At 39.2% G+C, this 20,168-nt stretch overlaps 4 protein-coding genes across 5 annotated transcripts in view; 3 read left to right on the forward strand and 1 right to left on the reverse strand.

The window, feature by feature from the left end:
• LRRC38 (leucine rich repeat containing 38) overlaps positions 1-20,168 on the reverse strand; it is a 102,459-nt gene that overhangs the window by 35,619 nt on the left and 46,672 nt on the right. The gene's annotated exons all lie outside the window — the stretch shown is intronic.
• LOC121058401 (arylacetamide deacetylase-like 4) lies at positions 1,781-7,123 on the forward strand. The gene is made up of 4 exons (XM_040533918.1): positions 1,781-2,067; positions 3,405-3,621; positions 5,715-5,778; positions 6,117-7,123. The coding sequence occupies exons 1-4, from the start codon at positions 1,885-1,887 to the stop codon at positions 6,889-6,891; spliced, it is 1,239 nt and encodes a 412-aa protein (XP_040389852.1). The 5' UTR covers positions 1,781-1,884; the 3' UTR covers positions 6,892-7,123.
• LOC121058404 (arylacetamide deacetylase-like 4) lies at positions 10,363-15,285 on the forward strand. Its single transcript, XM_040533921.1, has 4 exons — positions 10,363-10,715; positions 12,854-13,070; positions 13,478-13,541; positions 14,302-15,285. The coding sequence occupies exons 1-4, from the start codon at positions 10,539-10,541 to the stop codon at positions 15,074-15,076; spliced, it is 1,233 nt and encodes a 410-aa protein (XP_040389855.1). The 5' UTR covers positions 10,363-10,538; the 3' UTR covers positions 15,077-15,285.
• LOC121058403 (arylacetamide deacetylase-like 4) lies at positions 15,866-19,750 on the forward strand. Of its 2 annotated transcripts, XM_040533920.1 has the most exons (5): positions 15,866-16,370; positions 17,316-17,532; positions 17,877-17,940; positions 18,642-19,044; positions 19,198-19,750. In XM_040533920.1, the coding sequence occupies exons 1-5, from the start codon at positions 16,194-16,196 to the stop codon at positions 19,414-19,416; spliced, it is 1,080 nt and encodes a 359-aa protein (XP_040389854.1). In that variant the 5' UTR covers positions 15,866-16,193; the 3' UTR covers positions 19,417-19,750. The 2 variants fall into 2 exon arrangements, with proteins under 2 accessions (XP_040389854.1, XP_040389853.1); XM_040533919.1 differs by having other exon boundaries at positions 18,642-19,750.

Consider the following 20,168-nt stretch of genomic DNA (forward strand, 5'->3'; position numbering starts at 1 on the left):
TTCTTTTACAAACAGGCAAAGCATTTGGGGAAGCTGGGGTTTGCAATGAGCTTACTGAAAGAGTAAAAGAATGGATGTATGACAATACATCAGCAAAGAGCTGCAGTGTAAAGAGCTACTGGTAGTAGCTTTTTATCCAAGATAGATTTCTCTCTAGTGCCAGAAAGAACATTCTGTTGTCTGCAAAAATTTAAGGTACTTGTTTCATCGACTGGACTGAAAGGGAAGAAAACATGTCTTTTTGACAACTGAACACCTCAAAATAATTGGAAAAAAAACCCACACTGACTGTTAGAAACATGGCACCCTCTGCTCAACATGATCTATGAGAGATTGACACCGACCACAGATACTTCTGTTCATACACCTGCAGGTACAGGAATGGCTGACCAGGTATGAAGCGTCTATGAACAAGCATCAGTTGAAAAGTAACATGCAGCAACGGGATTATTTAAGTTTAATTTATTTAACACTCTTTCTTCTTTGGTGCTTTCATAACATCTTGGATGACATTACTGGTAAGGTGAAATTAATTAATAGGGAAATTATTGGAAAATTTTCCTTCCTTATAGCAAAATAATGAAGCGGCCTTGAGAGATATTTAGCAGATTTCTAAAATGCAATACAAAAAAGGGAGGGCAATACTTTTAAATTGCTTTTGGTTTACAATCTGTGTTCTGATATTGATAAAGAAAAAAAAAGAAAAAGAAGTTGATAAGGTTAGATTAGAATGAGTATTGGCCATGGATGGCTGGATATGTTTCAATACTGTACAATTTGACATTACTAAGACCAACTAGATTGCTAAATTGGTGAACTATACAAGTAAAAGAAGGCCCCAGTCACCAAATCTCAGCAAAGAAAAGCCCTTACTGCGAAGAGCTGAGGGCTTGCCTATTTCACAAATGTTGGGGCAGATATACATTGCTTTGTCCCACACATTCTTATCTCCACCAGCTAGAATTGTGCAAGCCAGCTGACCTGATTGTTTTGATTTAAATATTGTGCTAATGAAACTAAGGATGAAATCAGTTTTCAGACTGGAATTTCATTTTAAAACCCAGGAAAAGAAAAAAGTTTGGGAACTGTAACTTCATGATTGAGTATAACATTCTTAGAGGTTAATCAGTGAAAAGGTTTTACCAGAAACAGCAGTGGCTTGAATCTCCAAAGATATCACATCCTGCACCTGGAGAGACCTTCATGTAAGTTAAGAGTGGCGCAGCCTAGCACTGATTTTACAGTGACCACCTGTACTCCTATATCAGCCTGAAGAATTGAATCTATGCTAAAATTTCACAGCTAAAGTAATAAACATCACATAATCAGGCAAATATTTCCGCAAAACTGTATCACAGGTTATATTCCAAGCAAATGTCCTCTTACTTAACTGGGTCTGTGCATTCCACTATGAATCAAAATCAAAAAATATGGATTTGATTATTTTTCTTCTTGGAGTATCCACCTTGGTGACAACTGCAAGCAGCTGCACATCTCTAAAATTGACAGCTGCAGTGTCCCTCCATAATGAGCCCAGAACAAACAGACAGAGACGATCTTCTCATGTGGCCCCTGGACAGGCATCTCTATGTCAGTGAAGAACACACGATATAGATCAATTCCATACATTTCGAATTTCTCCTTTTGTAAAGAGTAAATGTTTCCCCCTCCTCCTTTTTTTTTTTTTTTTTTTTTTTTAGTATAAGGAAGTGTTGCCAATAATATCATTAGCAAAGAAGGGTGGAGAATATCAGAGTATTGCAACATTAATAAACTTATTTCTGCTTATAAACTGAGTGCTTAGTCTCCTGTGAAGACACCGCTTGAAAAACGAGGCTTTAGATAGAACAGGGTTTTTTTTGAGTTCACTTCCATGGAAGTGAAATGGCATTCATCTATACAGGTTTAGCAATAATTGGAATGGTTTTCATCTCTCCTGTTATAATACCAGCACTGTTTCTGGGGGGGTTATTTTATGACTTTTTCAATTCAAAACTGCCACCTGGAATTGACCAACCTCTAAAGCTTCGGTTTTACCATTCCGTGATGATTACAACCATGATGTCGGTAAGTTAACTTTCTTAATACTGGGGATTTCCTTTTTATTTTGGTATGATGCTTGGGAGCTGGAAGATAATGGCGCAAGGAAAAAAAGTAAAATGGCAGCAGCAATTCACCCACCTGAAACCTGTAAGCACTGGTAAATAAACCAAATGATATAATTTCTTATGTGGCTAGTTCAGAAAGTAGGATATAGGCATATTTATGAACGATAAGCTTGGGTTTTTCTCATTCTTTAAAAATGCATGTGTGTCAGTGTGTGTATTTACTCACATGAATGTAACATGTATCCAATATATCTACTCCATAATATAAAGACAAAATTCTTTCAAACCAAAAGCAGAAATTAATTATTTTGGAAAAAAAAAAAAAAGTAAAAATGGGAGACCTTCAGATTCAAAAATTCTGGAACTTGTTCCTTCCATCTCCTAAGTCATGTAGGATTTTCAGCGTCATAGGAACTTAGTACAGATTTGTAGAGAGGAAAAAAGAATCAACATAAAAAAAGTTGTTAGTGAGTGTGTTACATCACATTCTAGATCTACATGTTAGTCTTAAAACCAGAATTTCCTTGGGCTAAAAGTGACCACTGAATCCACTAAGAGTCTGGACATTTTTCCCTACAAATACCACAGTATTTTGACATTGACTTCAAAATGGTTGATTTTAAAGTTAAGACATTATGTTGCAGCTGGAATATAGTTAGTCTTTTCCACTAAACCTCAAAAACTTCTTCTCTGGGTAATTAAATTTTCTTTGTATTTTTTCCTACAAAATATATAGTATCTTAAATATAAAAGATAATAAAATACCTTCTAAAATGTTGCCCTCTTCATCATAGCTTTAAGAAGTAAAAGCAACCGCTGTTGTTTGTGTACATAATGAGCTTAACACTCCCATAGATTTTAGCAGAGCTCAATTTATAATTTAACATCTAATCCTCTTTCACCACCTTCATGCCGCCCATAGTTGCTTATGACACTAATTTCCAAATCAAAACTTATTTTACTCCTTTCCCCCATATCTTCAGCTTAAATACATTTGTAATTATTTTTCAGATTCACAAAAAGAAACATGCAAACATAGATAATGAGTAAGAGGACAACTGCTTATGCAAAACGGGGTTTGCTGTGTTACATTTTGGCAATCTTCAGTGACACTCAATTCAATCAAACCAATTCAAAGATTTCTCAATAGTCACCATAACTCCACTGAAGCACTGTCTCCAGTACCTCTTGAAATACAATACAGTAAAATAAATCTGAGATTTTTATTATTATTGTTTTAATTAAAGAGAGTTGGAACCTTTCATGTTAATTTGCTGAATTCTTTCTTTTCAACAGGGAAAGATTTTGCAGAAGCTAGGGGTCTGCAGTGATTTAACCTTATTGCGATTTGTGCTAGATGGAATACTACCATGCAGAGATTCAAAACTTCTTATCAAGGATCTCAAAGTAGATGAGGTACCTTTGAGGATTTATCAGCCTAAGTGGCCACCTACTGGTAAAAGAAGAGGAATACTATATTTTCATGGAGGCGCTGGCACATTTGGGAGCATTAGTAAGAAATCAGAAAGTTCTATTTCTAAAATCAAATCTAAACCTTTACCCTTCGGAAGTGTGTCAGTCCTTTCTCTGGTGCTTTTGCTGTCTTACTTTAAGAATCAAAGAATCAAAATGAAGCATACATATGCTTTAATACGTGAGCATTAAAAATAAAACCAATTTGGGGGAGTTTGATTCTTGTGATTCAATTGCACAAAATAAATGATTTCTTGTTCAGAAAGGGAGACAACTCTTTGATTGTCTCACTGGTTGCCTGCTCAGCCTCTTAACTGTTCTGGATCTCTTTCTGAGCAACAAAGTCTACGTGGGCTTTGCTTGGAAGCCAAGGCACCTTAGCATGGAAATCTGAATTTCATTCCAGGGGTCATACAGGGAAGTTTGTGGGTTTTGAATCCTTTGCTGTTTCAAAGGGTAAGTGTCCACGTGCACGGTGTCAGACAGACTTCAGTTCCCCACAGCTCAGGTTGTGAGCCTACTTGGCTTGGTTCAGCATCATGTAGAAACAATAGCTTATAGTAATTCAGGTCCCATTCTGCACTGTGGCAGAAATACTCTACCCTCATTTCACTGCACAGCATGTAGTCTGAGTGGAGGGCCAGACTAACACCAGCTGTGATGCTTCTAGTTCTAGAGCTAGTCTGGGTCGTGGTGAGGACTCGAGATACAAGCCTCCATGATTTAAATGAACAGTGAATTCTTTTCACTGGAAGAAAAAAACACCATAAAGTTGGACAGTTGTTTTTCAAAACACAATTGCCGTTGCATAATCTGCACATTATAGGAGCTGCATCATAATGTGTCATGGTTTAATATAATACCCATACCTATACATTGACTATACCTGCATGTGACCTTTCACTTGAATTCCCCTTGGTATTTGATAACAGGAAAACAACTAACATAATGATACGTTTTTAAAAGGACTTGCAGACTAGAAAGGCTGAAGTCCAGAACTGGCAAATTAGCAGAAGCCACAATGAGAACAGAATTGTTGAACGGATAAATATGAATTACTCCTTAAAATCCATACAACTTGTATAAAATGAAGCTATGCTTCACAAATCAATTTAAGCTTTTCATATGAGTCAGCAAATATATGAATAAAGGAAACTTACTTTGATTTCCAAAAGACTCTCTTAAAGATGCTACACACCCATGACACCTGAGTGATGATCCTTTACTTGGATAAAAACTGACTACAAGGTGGAAATAAGGTGGCTTGCAGGAGGTTCCTGTGAGATTTCCATAAGGATCTGCACTGGGACCAGTGCTAACCAGTGCTATTCAAACACAGAAAAGCAGGTGAGAGGTGGTAAGATAATAACTCCAGCAGTGCAGGTAGCAGCTGGCTGAAAAAGTGCAGAATGCCTTTAAGATGTCAGAGGATTAGGTAATAAAATGGTAGGTGAAATGGAGAGCAGAAGTCAAACAGATGAGCAGAACACCCTAACGTTATAAATAAAACAATAACTAACTACTTTGCAGGAAGATGATTTTGCAATTGTGTTAGAAAATTGCCTGAAAATGTTGACGTAGTGCAAAGTAGCAATCAAAAAGACAATAAAGTGCCATGATTTTTTATTAGGAAAGGAAGATAGGACAAAACAGGAAACCTCTTTATGCAGCTGCAATAAATCCATGATGTATTTAAATACTGCATACTGCTTAGAGAGGCTGTGTAGATGATGAAAGTGCTTCCTTACAGAGAATAAGTGAACAGACTAAGACTCTTCAGGCTGGAAAAGATGGATAAAGACAGATATACTGAATGCCTACAAAAAGTCTACAGAACCGTCCTAGCCTACAGAGAGTGGAAGAAAGGACAGATATCTGGGGAGGAATACAGAGAAACTCTCCGATCAGGTTAGGAAAGCTCAAGCCCTGGTAGAACTACATCTGGCAGGGATGTCAAGGGCAACAAGAAAGGCTTCTATAGGTATACCAGTGACAAAGGGATGACTAGGGAAATTGTGGGCCCTTTTGGGAAGGGAACGGGAGACCTGGTTACCTGGATATTGAGCACGCTGAGGTACTCAATGACTTTTTTTGCCTTTCTAAAACATAATTTCTGATAAACTTTGTCTTTAGGAGCCTTTGAAAGAATATGCCGCTGTATTGCCAAAAAATGTAACTCAGTGGTTGTTTCTGTTGGGTAAGTGCTACTTTTACATATAAATATTTATGGTAACACAGCTCTCACAATTGAAACATTTCTGAAAAATATGCTGGAGATATTTGCTATTTTAGATGGTGTTCCCCATTTCTCGCTTTAGCCTTTAATTTAATTTAGAAATGTGCTTACAGGCCAAGTATTCTAAAATAGCTGTACACCATTACTTTGTTTCACTCTACATGGAGTTAAAAACAAACATAAACTTTAAAATTTAGATAAAACGGCCCACCTAACTACCATACCAGTCACCCAAGAACAATGCAAATTAAATTTTTATAATTACTTTGACAATAACCACAATGTCTTTGACATTTCAGTTATCGTTTGGCTCCTGAACACCCATATCCAGGGCAATATTTTGATTGTCTCAATGCTACCTTATACTTTATGAGGAATTTAGAAGAGTATCACGTGGATCCTGCTCTCATCATCATTAGCGGTGACAGTTGTGGAGCTAATTTTGCTACGGTTATTTGCCAAATACTGGTAAATAAAAGGGATCTCCCAAAAGTACGTGCACAGGTCTTACTTTACCCAGGACTACAAGGGCTAGATTTTCATTTACCTTCCTATCAGCAGAATGCTAGAGTCCCCATGTTGTATCGGAAGCTAGCTATCTACTTCTGTTTTCGTTATCTTAATAGAGAACCATCATTTCTGGAAGATGTCCTTCAAAATTGCCATGTTCCTGAGAGTATGAAACGGAAATATAAAAAATGGATAAGTGCTGACAATATTCCTGATGAATTTAAAATTAGAGGCTACATACCGCAGAAATCCACTTCATATAAACATGAAGTCCATGAAGCAGTCAAAGAACTGTTAGCAATAACATTTTCCCCCCTTTTAGCTGAAGACTCAATTATTTGCCAGCTCCCTGAATCCTATATTGTGACCTGCGAGTTTGACGTGCTTAGAGATGATGGACTGTTATACAAGAAGCGATTGGAGGACAATGGCATTCAAGTAACCTGGCATCATTCTGAGAGTGGTTTTCATGGAATTTTAGCCTTTTTTGGCTATGGGATTTTTTCCTTTTTATCTGGAAAAAAGATAATGGATAACACTGTGAATTATATAAACAGTCTATAACAGTATTTTTCAGAAAAATGGTGTGAGTCTTACATTATCCATGGTGAATTTACACTTGGCAAAGAATGCAAACACGTTTGATTTATTTTTTCTATTTTGACTGCATGAGGAAGTGCATTTAATACTTTCTAATTTCTTCAGTTACTCTCAAACAAATGGTAAGATTATTTAAAGCACCAGCATTCTAGAAAACATTATTATAAAAACACGCAAATAAGATCAAGCACCTGGCACTGTTTCACTTCACCTCCAGCAGTTCTAGTACCTCTGCACAGCTGGCACACATTCAAGGCAAATGACAAGAACATCTCTTCCGGAAGCTTCTATCGCAACCCAGAAATGCTGAAGAAAACAGCTGGGAGCTACTTTGGCCCTTGTGGGAGGTTGGAGATAGTAACAGTACCAGATAGAGGGCACTGTGTCTTAGGTTCTGTGGAGTCCTATGTCAGATAGTGAAACTGCAGCTACGCATTTTAATTTCTAGGGTTAGCTTGCACAAAGACTACGCTTTTCTTGAAATACAGGTGTCTGTCTGGGACAGGCTTTCTCAGCTGGAACTACTATGGGTTTGACTTTGTTTGGAACTTGAGAAATGATGTTTTGTTTCAGAACTTGATTCTTAAACTGGAATCCCTACACTTCAGTGAATGTGCGTGTGTTAGGGGAGTGCAGAGATGAACCTTCTTTCCCTTCTGGTACTCTTTCAAGATTATTTTATGCTTATCATATGTGTTTATTAAAAGAGTTCACAGTTGTATGAAGGTAGAGAAGCAGAACATTATCTTATCAAGAAGCTGTAATGTCACAGCAACTTTGTAATGCCTTCGTCAATAACAACAATAAAAACTAGCAATTCAAAATCATCTGTTGCAAGAGTAAGATAAATTTGCTAAACTCAGTAATAAACCATACTCGGTAATAAACCTAAGTAAACATTTCTTGTTGAAAGAAGCAATGTAACACTGGCAGACCAGAGTCAGTCAACAGATGTCAGTCAACTCAGTGCACAATAATAAACTTACGAAAGAATTGGTCTGTCGAAAACTACTGTGTATAGTCACCTGACTGTAGAAACAATACAACTCCAGAAGCACCACTGGATAGGATTTTTTTTTTAAATCACTACTATGTTGTGTTTTTTTTTAAACAAAACAGGTCCTTCCATTTCAGAGTACTTTATGAAGAGCATCTGCCCTGTCAAAAACACTCAACTTCTCATTGAAAAAAAAAATTTGAAAAAATGTTACTTTCAATAAAGTTTTCTAACTAAAACATCATGGTACTTTTCCCCATCATTACAGTTTAACTCAAAAATTATTACGGCTGCCTAATGAAGTTAGATTTTAACCTCTTTAATTTTCCTGCAAAACTGCAATTTCAACAGTGTTCTCACATCCTACTTGTTTTAAGAGTTGCAGACTCAGATCCACAACTAAAACCTGAAGTGTCATTTAAACAACAGCAGCTCTACATTAACAAATTCTACTCTGCAGCAAGTACAACATATAGCAGCATGACTTGAAACTACTTAAATTCTGACTACCGTAAGTCATTTTATGACGTACCTTTTGCTCATACGGGAAAGCATACTGAGTTCCTGAGGTTTACCTGATATGAGGTAACCTGACCATGAGTCTAAACTCAGCTTCCCATGTTGTTTTTATAACCCCGTTCTGCTCGCTTTGCCTGACCCACTAGAAGTTAAAAGCCCGGTCACTGATCTTTCAGCATATTTTCTAAAGGAGTTCAGTTCATATATTGTCAGTATTTATTAACTATTTATTCAAATAAATTACAAGTTGTGACAACCAGCTCCTTGTTCCAGGAAATAAATTAATTAGAATAACAATATAAAAAAGGAGAAACTAAATCATAAACATTTCTTTAAACTAAAATTTTCACCCTGCCCTAAGGGGAAAAAATAAAGCACTACTCCAAACAAAGAGAACTTTTGTTTTCAGCTAACTTTTTAACAAGACACACATAAAAAACAAGCAGGAAAAGCTGGCCAAAGAACTATAAAGCTGTGAAGTTTCTTTGTGTTAACAATGATGAAGACATGAAAGCAGAAAAAGAGACACTAGAAAAGATCTGAGCGAAACAGAAAAAGAAGAACAAGTGACCAAACTCCTTACATAGGCTGTGATAATTCCAGCGAGGTTGGAGAAGCTTAAAAAGAACTGTAATTGTGTGTTAAGTAATGGAGGATGGGGCTAATTGCAGTGTAGTCTTTGTAGCTGATGTCAATAGGAAGCATTCTTCAAGCTGCACTCTAGAGAGCTAAGCCTGAGGAGAGCTAGGCAAGAGGAGTTTAAAAAAACAGCACCACAATAAAATTGTAGTAGAAAGATGGAAATTCTTCCTTGTTAGACAGAAAAACAAAAATAAAAAACATGGCTTTCTGGAAATGCTGATATAATACAGAAGTTATGGTGAGGTTGAAAGATATCCACTTAATTTCATTTCCCATTTTTTGAACTATGTTCTAAAGAATAAGAGCTAATTTCTCATCTAGTCAGTGTAGACTGAAGTATCTCAGTTTGAATTCAAGGCAAAAATCTGTCCCATCTTACAACCATGAGATATATGTAGTTTTGTTCTGTGTGGTATCAGGATTAATGCACAATTACAACAGGAAGGCCGGAACTGCTTAACTTCTTGGCAAGAACAAGCCTGCACTGTCACCTGGAAATTTCTGAGGGATTTTTATTTTAAGGTAAAATACTTTACATGGACCTTTTTCCTGTCAGGAACTGTTGAAATTGATGTACTCAAGACTGCTGCCAAGAAATTTTGGATTTCTTTGGTATTCTGTATTCTTTATTCCACAGCTTATTTTTATTGGAGCCAAAAGAGATGCTTTATCTTGGATTACTTAAAACACACCAAGTCTGTTCAAAAGTAACAGGGAAGGATTCCCTGTTCCTATTGTAAGTTTGTTATTACAAACTAAAAAAAATAAGAATTTTTAATAGTAATGTCTTTAAAATTGGGCATCAGTGCCTGTACACTGAGATGCATTGATTATATTTCTTAATTCCTTTGAAATAGCTAATTAGAAACATATTTTTTAGAAGAAAACACAAATATGAAACAGCTGAGATTCTGATGTAATGTCATAATTTTGTAAGTGCATCTTACCAAAACAACAGTGGTGACAATCCATTTACCCATTTAAAGTGCTGTTTGTCCCACGTAGGCTCCCATTTCTGCATAACCTTAGACAAACTCTTCTGAAATGTGCTTCATAGTGTCACAAACTCAAGGCATATGAATGCCCTGTGTCCCTTTTCCACCTCTAATTATCTTAATATTAATGCAGTCCTTCTCCCAGCTAAGGACTGTTTTTTGCAAAAATTCTGAAATGTTGCTGGCATAGCTTTTTAACAGAATTCAGGACTTGAAACAGTTTATCGTTTGTGAAATAAAGGGAGTGGGGAGAGAGGGAGTGGGAAACTGAAAGATACATACTAATGTATTTGCAAATGGGAGGAGAAAGGTTTTTTTTCTTTCTTTTTTTTTTTTTTCCTACTAGAACAGCCCTATGACGAACAAAGGTATCTGAGAATCAGGAAGTAACCAGGCAAAGATATCTGGGAAAGTCAAATCAAAGACATTTCAGATCACTTTGTCTACTGCTCAGCAAAATGGCAGCTATTTACACTATACTGGTGTTATTCCTGGCAGTTTTTGTTGCTGGATTTATATTGTTGATCATGGGGGCAATTAATTTTGATTTCTCCAACTCTGAAATTCCTCCTGGAATGAATCAACCTGTGAAGCTCCGAATCATTCATATTATTTTAATATGCATAGCTGTGGTGGTAAGTTAACTACCTGCATATGATTTCTGTGGGAAGAATGGTGAATCTGTAAATTTTGAACTTGATGCAGTCCTAGAGCCTTGCTTGAATCAATTTTCAGAGAGGCAAGCAGGGCATAGCAATCATGCTGTAAGCTGCAGTTAGAAGCTCGGTTTTGCTAAAGAAACCTTTACCAGATTCTTTACATTACACTACATTATTGCAATCAGATTCTGCCTTGCTCTTACATTAGGCAGTACGGGAGCGCTGACTAACACAAGGGTCTGAAAGCCTGACTGTGCCTGTAAAATGAATTGTGCTAACCTAGCAATTTGATTAAGAATGGTTAGTGGAAATGCAATAGAAACTATTTCCAGTCCAGGTTCACAATAGATCTGATGTCTTTGGGACATGCTTTCAAGCTTGCTTGGAGTTGGGGGTGAGGAGTTCTGTATTTATTTTGAAGATTAAATTAGTAACTGAACTTTCCAGAGCTGGTTTTGGGAAGGTGGTTGATCTTTGTCAAACAAGTGACAAAATTAGGTGATAATGCCCAAGAGAAACCGAAGGAATTCCATCTCCCCTGAACACATTTTCGTAACTTCTGAGCAGCTAAGCAGGCTCATTTTGACGGGAATGAAGAGTTCTGGCCAGCCTGACTTCTTAGGGTGAGCTGGCATGTAAAAGAGTGGGAAGCTAACAAGAGTTAAAGCCCTTACCAGCACCCAACTTTTGGTGATCTCTGCTAACAAAGGATCTCACTGAATCAGGAGTATTTTCATGTAATGACAGATGCATAAATGCTGATAGGAGGGCTAGGAATATGTGAGAAGTTGTGCATGCACTTAATAAACTACTATAGCACCTCCAAGAGAGACAAATTCTTTTAAAATGATATCGCATATACACACAGAGACAGGCATATATATATACATATATCAGTTGGGAATATTCTAGATTATAGTGGATCACACTAAAGAATTCCAGCATGTATATTCTCATGCTGTGTCTCAACACAAGTTGTAATCAGAAAATATTGACTTCAATCCAGCAGTTGAAAAAGGCAGCTCTCTTTTTACCATATGTACACTGCCCATTAGTACCATAAACTAGACCTGTATGCTGCAACATAATAAAGAATGAAAAAACAAACAAACAAACCAAACAAGTTCAATGTTAACGTGAGAACAACTTTGTAGTTGTTCCATTTCTGCTTGCAAAACAGCAAATTACAATAGAATAAATCATTTCACCATGTTTGTATAGAACCAGAAATACTAAGACTGATTTCTATAGAAAATTAAAATCAGTAATGTTGCAAAGCTTGTTATTTTCTTCAGCCTCAAAATCAAATATGGAGAACAGCTATAAATAGTCACTGATGAATAAAACGCCTTTCACAGGTAGGTATATCGAGCGATAACACTGTACTGACAATCCATAGAAACATGGCAGTCTTTGATGAGAACCCCCTAATAAGATATTGTGTAATAAGAGCTTGAAGAGTTTGGAATGAGTAAATAGAGTATTTCAAAAAAGAGGTTAAGGGCTTTTTGGTTTTGTTTTGTTTCTGTAAAGTTACCTTGGACTTGTAGTTCTCAATTGGGTTGTTTTCACCCTTAAGTGCCTGGTGTGAGTATCATTGGCTTAAAGAAGGAGCAGGTGCTTAGGCTTACTAAATACCTCAGGAACTTCCTACAAATATATTGCCAACACCAGTCAATATTTCTGAGATGAATCAAAAGGCAGTTATCAAATACATTCTTATCTTAACTCATCACCAGAACTGTTATCCTTCACTGTTTTCCCATCTTCTCAGAGGGCAAAGACAGAACAGCCAATGAAAACCAAACTCATTTTCAATGACACATAAAGGACCTGCTCAGAAAGCAAAGGGATATACTTCACCAGTCTTTGTTAATGCTGCATTGCTTTGGGATTAGGCTCTTTGGTGAACATGGCTGTTCATGTGACCTCTCCCGATGCTACTGTTATTTGTTCAGTTGTACTGCACCAGTAAAACTACTCAAATATTTAATGATTCTCCTAAAAGATGTGACTTAGACTTATATCACAAGTATGCTGACATTGCAGTTCCTTTACTTGGGAAAATACAGAATCTTCTGAGTGAATTCCCTATTCTTTTTGCCTTTGAACAGGGAAAGATTTTGGAAAAGATTGGTATCTGCAGTCAGATTAACTTTGTCCGGTACATGCAAGGTGTAAGGACTCTGGGAGCAGACCAGAAGCTCTTCATCAAGGACCTGTGTTTTGGGAAAGTCCCTGTAAGGATTTATCAGCCTAAGGCTCCATCTTCCAGCCAAAGGAGGGGAGTTATGTTTTTCCACGGAGGAGGATGGACACTTGGAAGTGTTGGTAAGATAACTAGCAGAAAAATTATTATAATACAGTTTAAAAAGTGACCTCCTCATAAATGGTAAAGTTGATTGTTGCTTGACCTATAGCAGTTATGGAATTTGAGTATAACCACAGAAGCTTTCAGAAGAAAGCATCTGCTATGCGTTATCTGACTTCTCTTAAAGGGAAGAACAATGAGGTATGAGACAAAAAAAAAAACAAACTGCAAACAGACAGTGAAAAGGGAAGATAAGGGGGTAAAAAAGATCTGCAGAGCTATGTTGGAAGGGTCAAAGAAAAGTAGACAGTATTTTTCTTTTGCAATTCTTTGCCATACACAATGGACGTCAGCACTGTTGAGAGGGAAAAAAATCAACAAAAACAAAACCCACCAACAAAACCACAAATGAGAATGTTTCTTTCAGACACCCATGAAAACCTATGCCGCTCTCTTGCCCGAGAAAGTGACTCAGTGGTTGTATCTGTTGGGTGAGTCTTTTCTTATGCCATTTTTTAAGAGATTATTTCCTACACTGCGAATAGCACCTTATAGCTAGCCTGATCATAGCAACAACCATTCTCAGTAGATATTTCCGAAGGACTTATCAGGCATGTGCTTTTACAAATTTACTCTGCTCTTGTTTGAAACCACCAAAGACTGACTCAGTTTTTACTGTCTGATTAAATCACAAATAATGCTTATGAATATTTAACTGGAAAAAGAAGGACATGCTTTTAACTCCCACCTAAAAATTGATAGTAAACAGCCAGTAAGTCAAATATTCTACTTAACCCTCATTCAAAGAAAATACTTGATGCTTACAGGAGCATTACATGAATGACAAGCTAATATTATCATCAATATACTAACAGCGATTTGGATGATGATGATAGAGTTGGAGCAACAAAGACATAGAAAGGAAATACTCTCATTGCTACTTGACACATGGAAAGCTAAAGCATAAACTGATTAAATGACTGCCCATAAGACCTGGACATAATTAGCAGCTGAGTACTCCTGTGTTGTTCAATACCTGAGCAATGCCACAAAAAGAGATGATGATCCTCACAAATTAACCTCTACTATCTGAACCTACTACTCACAGTTTATTTAAACAACCTATGCAGAAAGGGAAAATTCTAAGGTAATCGGTGTATTGCTGGTTGCAAGAATCAGTATTTTCAGCAATACGTTTAAAATTAACAACATTTCCTTCTCTTTCTTTTGTTGTCTCCTTCTGCTTATCAGGTACCGTTTAGCTCCTGAACACAAATACCCTGCTGCGTATGAAGACTGTCTTAATGCTACCATACACTTCATGAGGAACACAGAGCATTATGGGGTGGACCCTGCCCGTATAAGTGTCTGTGGGGACAGTGCAGGGGGCAATCTAGCAGCTGCTGTTAGCCAGACCCTGGCAGGTAGATCAGACCTCCCAAAGCTACGTGCTCAGATCTTGATCTACCCACACCTTCAGGCACTGGACTTCAATTTACCATCCTATCAGCAAAATCAGGGAGTCCCTCTCTTATTCCGAGAACGTGCTGCTTTTTTTGCTTTGCAGTACCTAAATGGGGATACATCACATATGGAAGAGGTCTTGGAGGGCTCACATATTCCTATAGATATTAAATTAAATTATAAGAAGTGGATGAGTCCAGACAACATCCCTGAAAAATTTAAGGCCAGAGGCTACAAATCACATGTGCTACTTGACTGTCCAACTGTAGTTTATGAGACAATGAAAAGATTCTGTGAGCCCAACCTGTGTCCCCTGATAGCTGAAGATGCTGTTATTCAGCAGCTGCCAGAGTCTTTCATCTTGACTTGTGAGTTTGATGTGCTGAGGGATGACGGCTTGCTGTACAAGAAGAGACTGGAGGACAATGGAGTTCAAGTGACCTGGTACCACCTTGAGGATGGATTCCATGGAATCATGAACTTTTCTAATAGTGACTGGATGTCCTTTTCATCTGGAGAAAGGGGTCTCAACAATATTGTGAACTTCCTAAAAAGCTTATAGAAACAATTTCTTTCCTTCCATAAGAATTACCAATTTTCTGTGGTCATTGTGCTTCTAAATTCCATGTAAGAGGTTTAGATTGGACAGTTTCAGAGCAATTATGCCAGCGTGATCACTCCAAAAGTATATTTAAAGAATGTTGTGAAAGTTTACTTTAGTGCTGTTTGAAATGTTCCATATGCAGTCTCTATTTTAATGATCTATTTGGACTAGGCACTTGCTGCTTTCTCTATAAATATTAAAGATGCAGTAAAATTTTAAATCAACATCTGGTCTGACCCATTTCATTCAATTATGATCTATGCTTTTATTCTTCCTAGAAGACTAAGTGCATTTCAGCAAAGGAGAAAGGTACCGATATTACAATACTATAAATCAGTGCGTTTGCTATATGTTGCATGTAGCATCCAATCCTAAGAGTCCCAGTCACTGTCTTCCGTAAAATTTCCATGGGCTGGGCAACTGATATTTTAGACTTGCAAAAATGGAGTCAAAACTGCAACCATCTCTGACAGAGCTACTCTGTTAACAGCTTTGTGTAAATCACAATGGAGGATCTTTGAAATGCTCTAAGTATGTTCCTACATTTATCAGACATACGAGTGTGTAGATAAGCTTGTTTCAATATTTAAAAACTCTAAGAACAAAACAAGGTCAACACATTTACTTTTTTGAAGCCCATGTTAGCCAGCTTTCTTCCTTTATAAATGTCCTTGTTAAGACTATATACTTCAAACTACTTAAAGAATGTCTACAACACAAGAAGCAGTATGTTGTGGCTGCAGATCATATGCGAGAGACAATTTAACCTCTACATTAGTTGGCTTGCTCCTCTTGTCAACAGCAACATATATCCACAATCCAAGAATGCCATATAGTATACCACGCCCTTTATCAATCCCACAATTAACAAGACGCTAAACAGGAAATTAAACACATTTTCTTCTGCCTCTTCTCCGATGTGATGCATGCTGGCACCTTGCACAACGTCTCCAAGGACTTTTAAGCGTGACAGCTGAAGGAACTTGTTTTAACTTGGACTGCTCTAAGAGTCCATGTTATCTGAGAAACCTAATCAAAGATAGGCATAGAGACACCTCGTCTTTTGCTAAGTGAAATGGCATTTTTTTATATACTGTCAGTGATACTGCTGGTGATTTTTACTGCTTCATTCATAATAGCAATTACGACAACAATTCAATCTGACTACTCCAATGTCAGTATCCCTCCTGGAGTGAATCATCCTGGAAAGCTTCGAATTGTCCTTGCTTTTATGATTAGTACATCTGCTATGGTGAGTTACTTTGCTGTTATTTCTGCCAGAAGTGGGGTTTAGGTATTTTTTTTGGTCACATTATATAGATAATTAGCAGGATCCTGCTAGCTGCATTAACACTTAAATCAAAGCTTTCCTTTTTACTTTTTATTTTATTTTATTTTGGTTGTTAACTTCAGAGGGCAATTTTTTAGAAGCATTTCTATTAGACCTCGGATAGTTTCATTCAGGATTTCCCTATTAACTTAAGGGTGAAACCAACCATGAAGCCAAACAGTATCTGCTGAGCTTTCCTATCTCAATTTAAATGAATTATGTATTAACAGCAAGATGGCTTTGATTTTTGTTTTAGCTAAGCACAGATGATGTTTTCAGGGCATTCATGGGGCTTTCCAGTAACGCTGGTAGAAGGCCAGGTGCTTTTTAAGCAGATAAAAACATAGACTCTTGGGAAACCTTGGAGGAATGACATCTGGGCTGTAAGGTGGTAAGTGGTGGGAGGTTGGTATGAAGCCGTAGGACTTGGTGACACTGAGAAGGGAACACCCTGTCTTCTTCCCTACAGCGTGTTGCCTGACAGGGCATGGGTCGGACGCGCGGGCCTACCTGCTCAGGCGCATGGTGCCAAAGCAACCCCGCTCCCCCAGGCCCGTAGCCTCGCAGGGGACCGCCACGGCTCCATCTTCTCCCGTGACAGCTTTCTGCTGAGAACCGAGCCGGAGCAGCCGCCAAAGGCGAGGGTAGCGGCGAGTGGCTCTGGAGTAGGCTGAATCCCGCTAACACGAAGCCTGGATGCCCTCGCAGCGGCCGGGGGAAGGCAGGCGCAGGGTCTCCCTCACAGCAACCTGCCCGGCGGCCGGGCTCGGCTGCGCGGCAGCCTCCCCTCAGGCGGCCCGCGGCAGCTCGCTGCACCGGGGAGGGCGCCCCGCGCTCAGCCCGCCTCTCCTCCCTCTCTCCGAACAGGGGAAGATTTTGGAGAAGATGGGGGTGTGCACAAAGATCGCCTTCACCCGCTACATGCGCTCCGGGAGGAAGCTGGGGCCGGACCCGCAGCTCTCGCTAGTGGACGCGCGGTTTGGCCGGGTGCCGGTGAGGCTCTACCGGCCCCGGGCGCCATCTGCCGGCCTGCGGCCGGGCGCCATCTTCTTCCACGGCGGCGGCTGGCTGTACTGCAGCATCGGTAGGGCGGCTCGGGGCATTTGCGGCCCCGAACGCAGCTGTGAGCTGCTGCCGCTGTCTTCCTGAGGTGTGAGGGGGACGAATTCCTCCCTGACACCCGGGAGAAGGGCTGAAGTCTGGCTCAGCTTCCCCGTGACCCTCGGCAGCGGAGGGCTCCGGGCGGAGCGCTGCTGCTCGCCTCACGGGAAGGCGGCGGGGCTGAGGGGAAGGGGGAGAAGGCGAGGGAAGGGGCTGCGAGAGGAGCTGCGAGAGGGGGCGTGGGGCCGGGGGAGCATGGCCAGGATGGGACAAGGCGGCCGCTGCCCACCCGAGCCTCAGCGGCTAACGCACCCCGACCTCTTGCAGACTCCCATGAAAACATCTGCCGTTACATCGCCAAAGAAAGCGAGTCGGTGGTTGTGTCTGTTGGGTGAGTTCAGTCCGCACTACCCTTCTGATATTCATATATATGTATTTCTTTTTTCCTTCTCTGCTAATGCAGGGAGAGTGCAAACAGACCCACAAGTAACGTTCAGGTATCTCTCAGCACAATTCAGAACTATGCTGGCACCACACAAAAAGGAGGAATGCTTCTTAGAAGAGTTTTCTAAGGAGCTAAGTGACTAATGAACAAACTTGGAAGGCAGTGGTTCAGTAATTTGTTTAGACGTACACTACAAGGAGGTTTCTAATGCAATCAAATGGTAATATATAAAACTGGTAAGACACAAAAATATAACTGCCTCAATTACTTAAATAAAGAAAAATAAAATTTAATAATTCTCAAGGGACATACCCTAAGTGAAGGTGAGGTGCAGCCTGATTAAATTACATTATCCACAAGGAAGATGCAGTCTACACCAGAAGACCACAATGAACTTGTATCACTCATGTTCTAATCAGCGTTCTTCTAAGAAAAAGTTCACAACGATGCTACGTCCTTGGAACTTCCTCCTACTGGCTATTACTAATCTGTGATAAATTGCTGGAAAAATACATGTTTATCAGAGTATTTCATTGTTTTTTGCTGAACAAAAAATACTCCAAGTAAGAGGGAAATGCAGGGTGTTAGGAAAATTGTATTTATAGTTATGACATTTCCATCTCTTACTCTTGTCTCCTGTGTATTAGGTACCGTTTAGCTCCTGAACACAAATACCCTGCTGCGTATGAAGACTGTCTTAATGCTACCATACACTTCATGAGGAACACAGAGCACTATGGGGTGGACCCTGCCCGTATAAGTGTCTGTGGGGACAGTGCAGGGGGCAATCTAGCAGCTGCTGTTAGCCAGACCCTGGCAGGTAGATCAGACCTCCCAAAGCTACGTGCTCAGATCTTGATCTACCCAGGCCTTCAGGCACTGGACTTCAATTTACCATCCTATCAGCAAAATCAGGGAGTCCCTCTCTTATTCCGAGAACGTGCTGCTTTTTTTGCTTTGCAGTACCTAAATGGGGATGCATCACATATGCAAGAGGTCTTGAAGGGCTCTCATATTCCTCCAGATATGAGGATGAAGTACAGGAAGTGGGTGAGTCCAGACAACATCCCTGAAAAATTTAAGGCCAGAGGCTACAAACCACACAAACCTCATGAATTCAAGGCTGAAGTTTTTGAGAAATTTAAAAGGATTTTTGAGCCCAGCCTGTGTCCCCTGCTAGCTGAAGATGCTGTTATTCAGCAGCTGCCAGAGTCTTTCATCTTGACTTGCGAGTATGATGTGCTGAGGGATGACGGCTTGCTGTACAAGAAGAGACTGGAGGACAATGGAGTTCGAGTGACCTGGTACCACCTTGAGGATGGATTCCATGGAATCATGAGCCTATATGGTTATCGTGTTTTGAAATTTCCATCTGCAAAAAGAGGACTGGACAGAATTGTTAAATTCCTAAAAGGCCTGTAGAAACAACTTTCATTGGTTATGTTTCTCTATCTGAGAAATCAGTGGATGCTCCCAAATCTTGGATAGTAATTGTCAGCAAAAATGTGATACCCCTTGGTGTAAAAATATCAATTTTGAAATGAGTGAACTTCAAATCCCATCTGAACAGTGGTCTTTGTCCTCGTGAGACTATTGACAGTTTAGCCTTTACGGTTTTAGTATTTTCCACAGGCTGTTTTTCAATTTCCCATCAAAACAGCATGTGATTGATTCTTTGTGTTTAATTAAAGGATGATTTATGTCCCTGTAAACATTTTTCATGGAATGATTTGGATTAAATAACTCCTGTGAATTACAGCCAGGATCTTTGTGATGTTCATTTGATAAGCTACAAAGAATGACTTTATCTTATTTAGATAAAAAGTGCAAGTTATGTACATAGTGAGCCGGAGGGAAGAGTTAGAGGAAAGCTACAGAAAAAGAGGAAGAGATCAAAGTCTCAGCAAGGAGATTCAATGTATACAGTGGGCATTACAGAACCACATCTGCATGAAGAGTAGCCGTAGAAGGCCTGTGTTAATTTGGGTCACCTTCTTGAAAGCAAGTAAGGCCGGCCCTGATTTTGAAATTACCATAGCTGTATAAACTCCTATTTCATTTTGGTATGTCTCCACTATGCCCTCTGAAGCTTAGGGCAACAGATACTGGTTGAGAGGAGTACTTAAGGACAGGTTTTAGAAAGACAGTAACAATCAGGGAACTGGGCTCCTAAT

Source organism: Cygnus olor, chromosome 21 (assembly GCF_009769625.2).
Source record: "Cygnus olor isolate bCygOlo1 chromosome 21, bCygOlo1.pri.v2, whole genome shotgun sequence".
NCBI classification, from domain to species: domain Eukaryota; kingdom Metazoa; phylum Chordata; class Aves; order Anseriformes; family Anatidae; genus Cygnus; species Cygnus olor.

Coding starts and splice junctions, on each gene's coding strand:
- LOC121058401 (XM_040533918.1), top strand. CDS start 1,885: ATGGCATTCATCTATACAGGTTTAGCAATAATTGGAATGGTTTTCATC. Junction 2,068..3,404: donor TGATTACAACCATGATGTCG/GTAAGTTAACTT, acceptor TCTTTTCAACAG/GGAAAGATTTTGCAGAAGCT. Junction 3,622..5,714: donor TGGCACATTTGGGAGCATTA/GTAAGAAATCAG, acceptor CTTTGTCTTTAG/GAGCCTTTGAAAGAATATGC.
- LOC121058404 (XM_040533921.1), top strand. CDS start 10,539: ATGGCAGCTATTTACACTATACTGGTGTTATTCCTGGCAGTTTTTGTT. Junction 10,716..12,853: donor TAATATGCATAGCTGTGGTG/GTAAGTTAACTA, acceptor GCCTTTGAACAG/GGAAAGATTTTGGAAAAGAT. Junction 13,071..13,477: donor ATGGACACTTGGAAGTGTTG/GTAAGATAACTA, acceptor TGTTTCTTTCAG/ACACCCATGAAAACCTATGC.
- LOC121058403 (XM_040533919.1), top strand. CDS start 16,194: ATGGCATTTTTTTATATACTGTCAGTGATACTGCTGGTGATTTTTACT. Junction 17,533..17,876: donor CTGGCTGTACTGCAGCATCG/GTAGGGCGGCTC, acceptor GACCTCTTGCAG/ACTCCCATGAAAACATCTGC. Junction 17,941..18,641: donor TCGGTGGTTGTGTCTGTTGG/GTGAGTTCAGTC, acceptor CCTGTGTATTAG/GTACCGTTTAGCTCCTGAAC.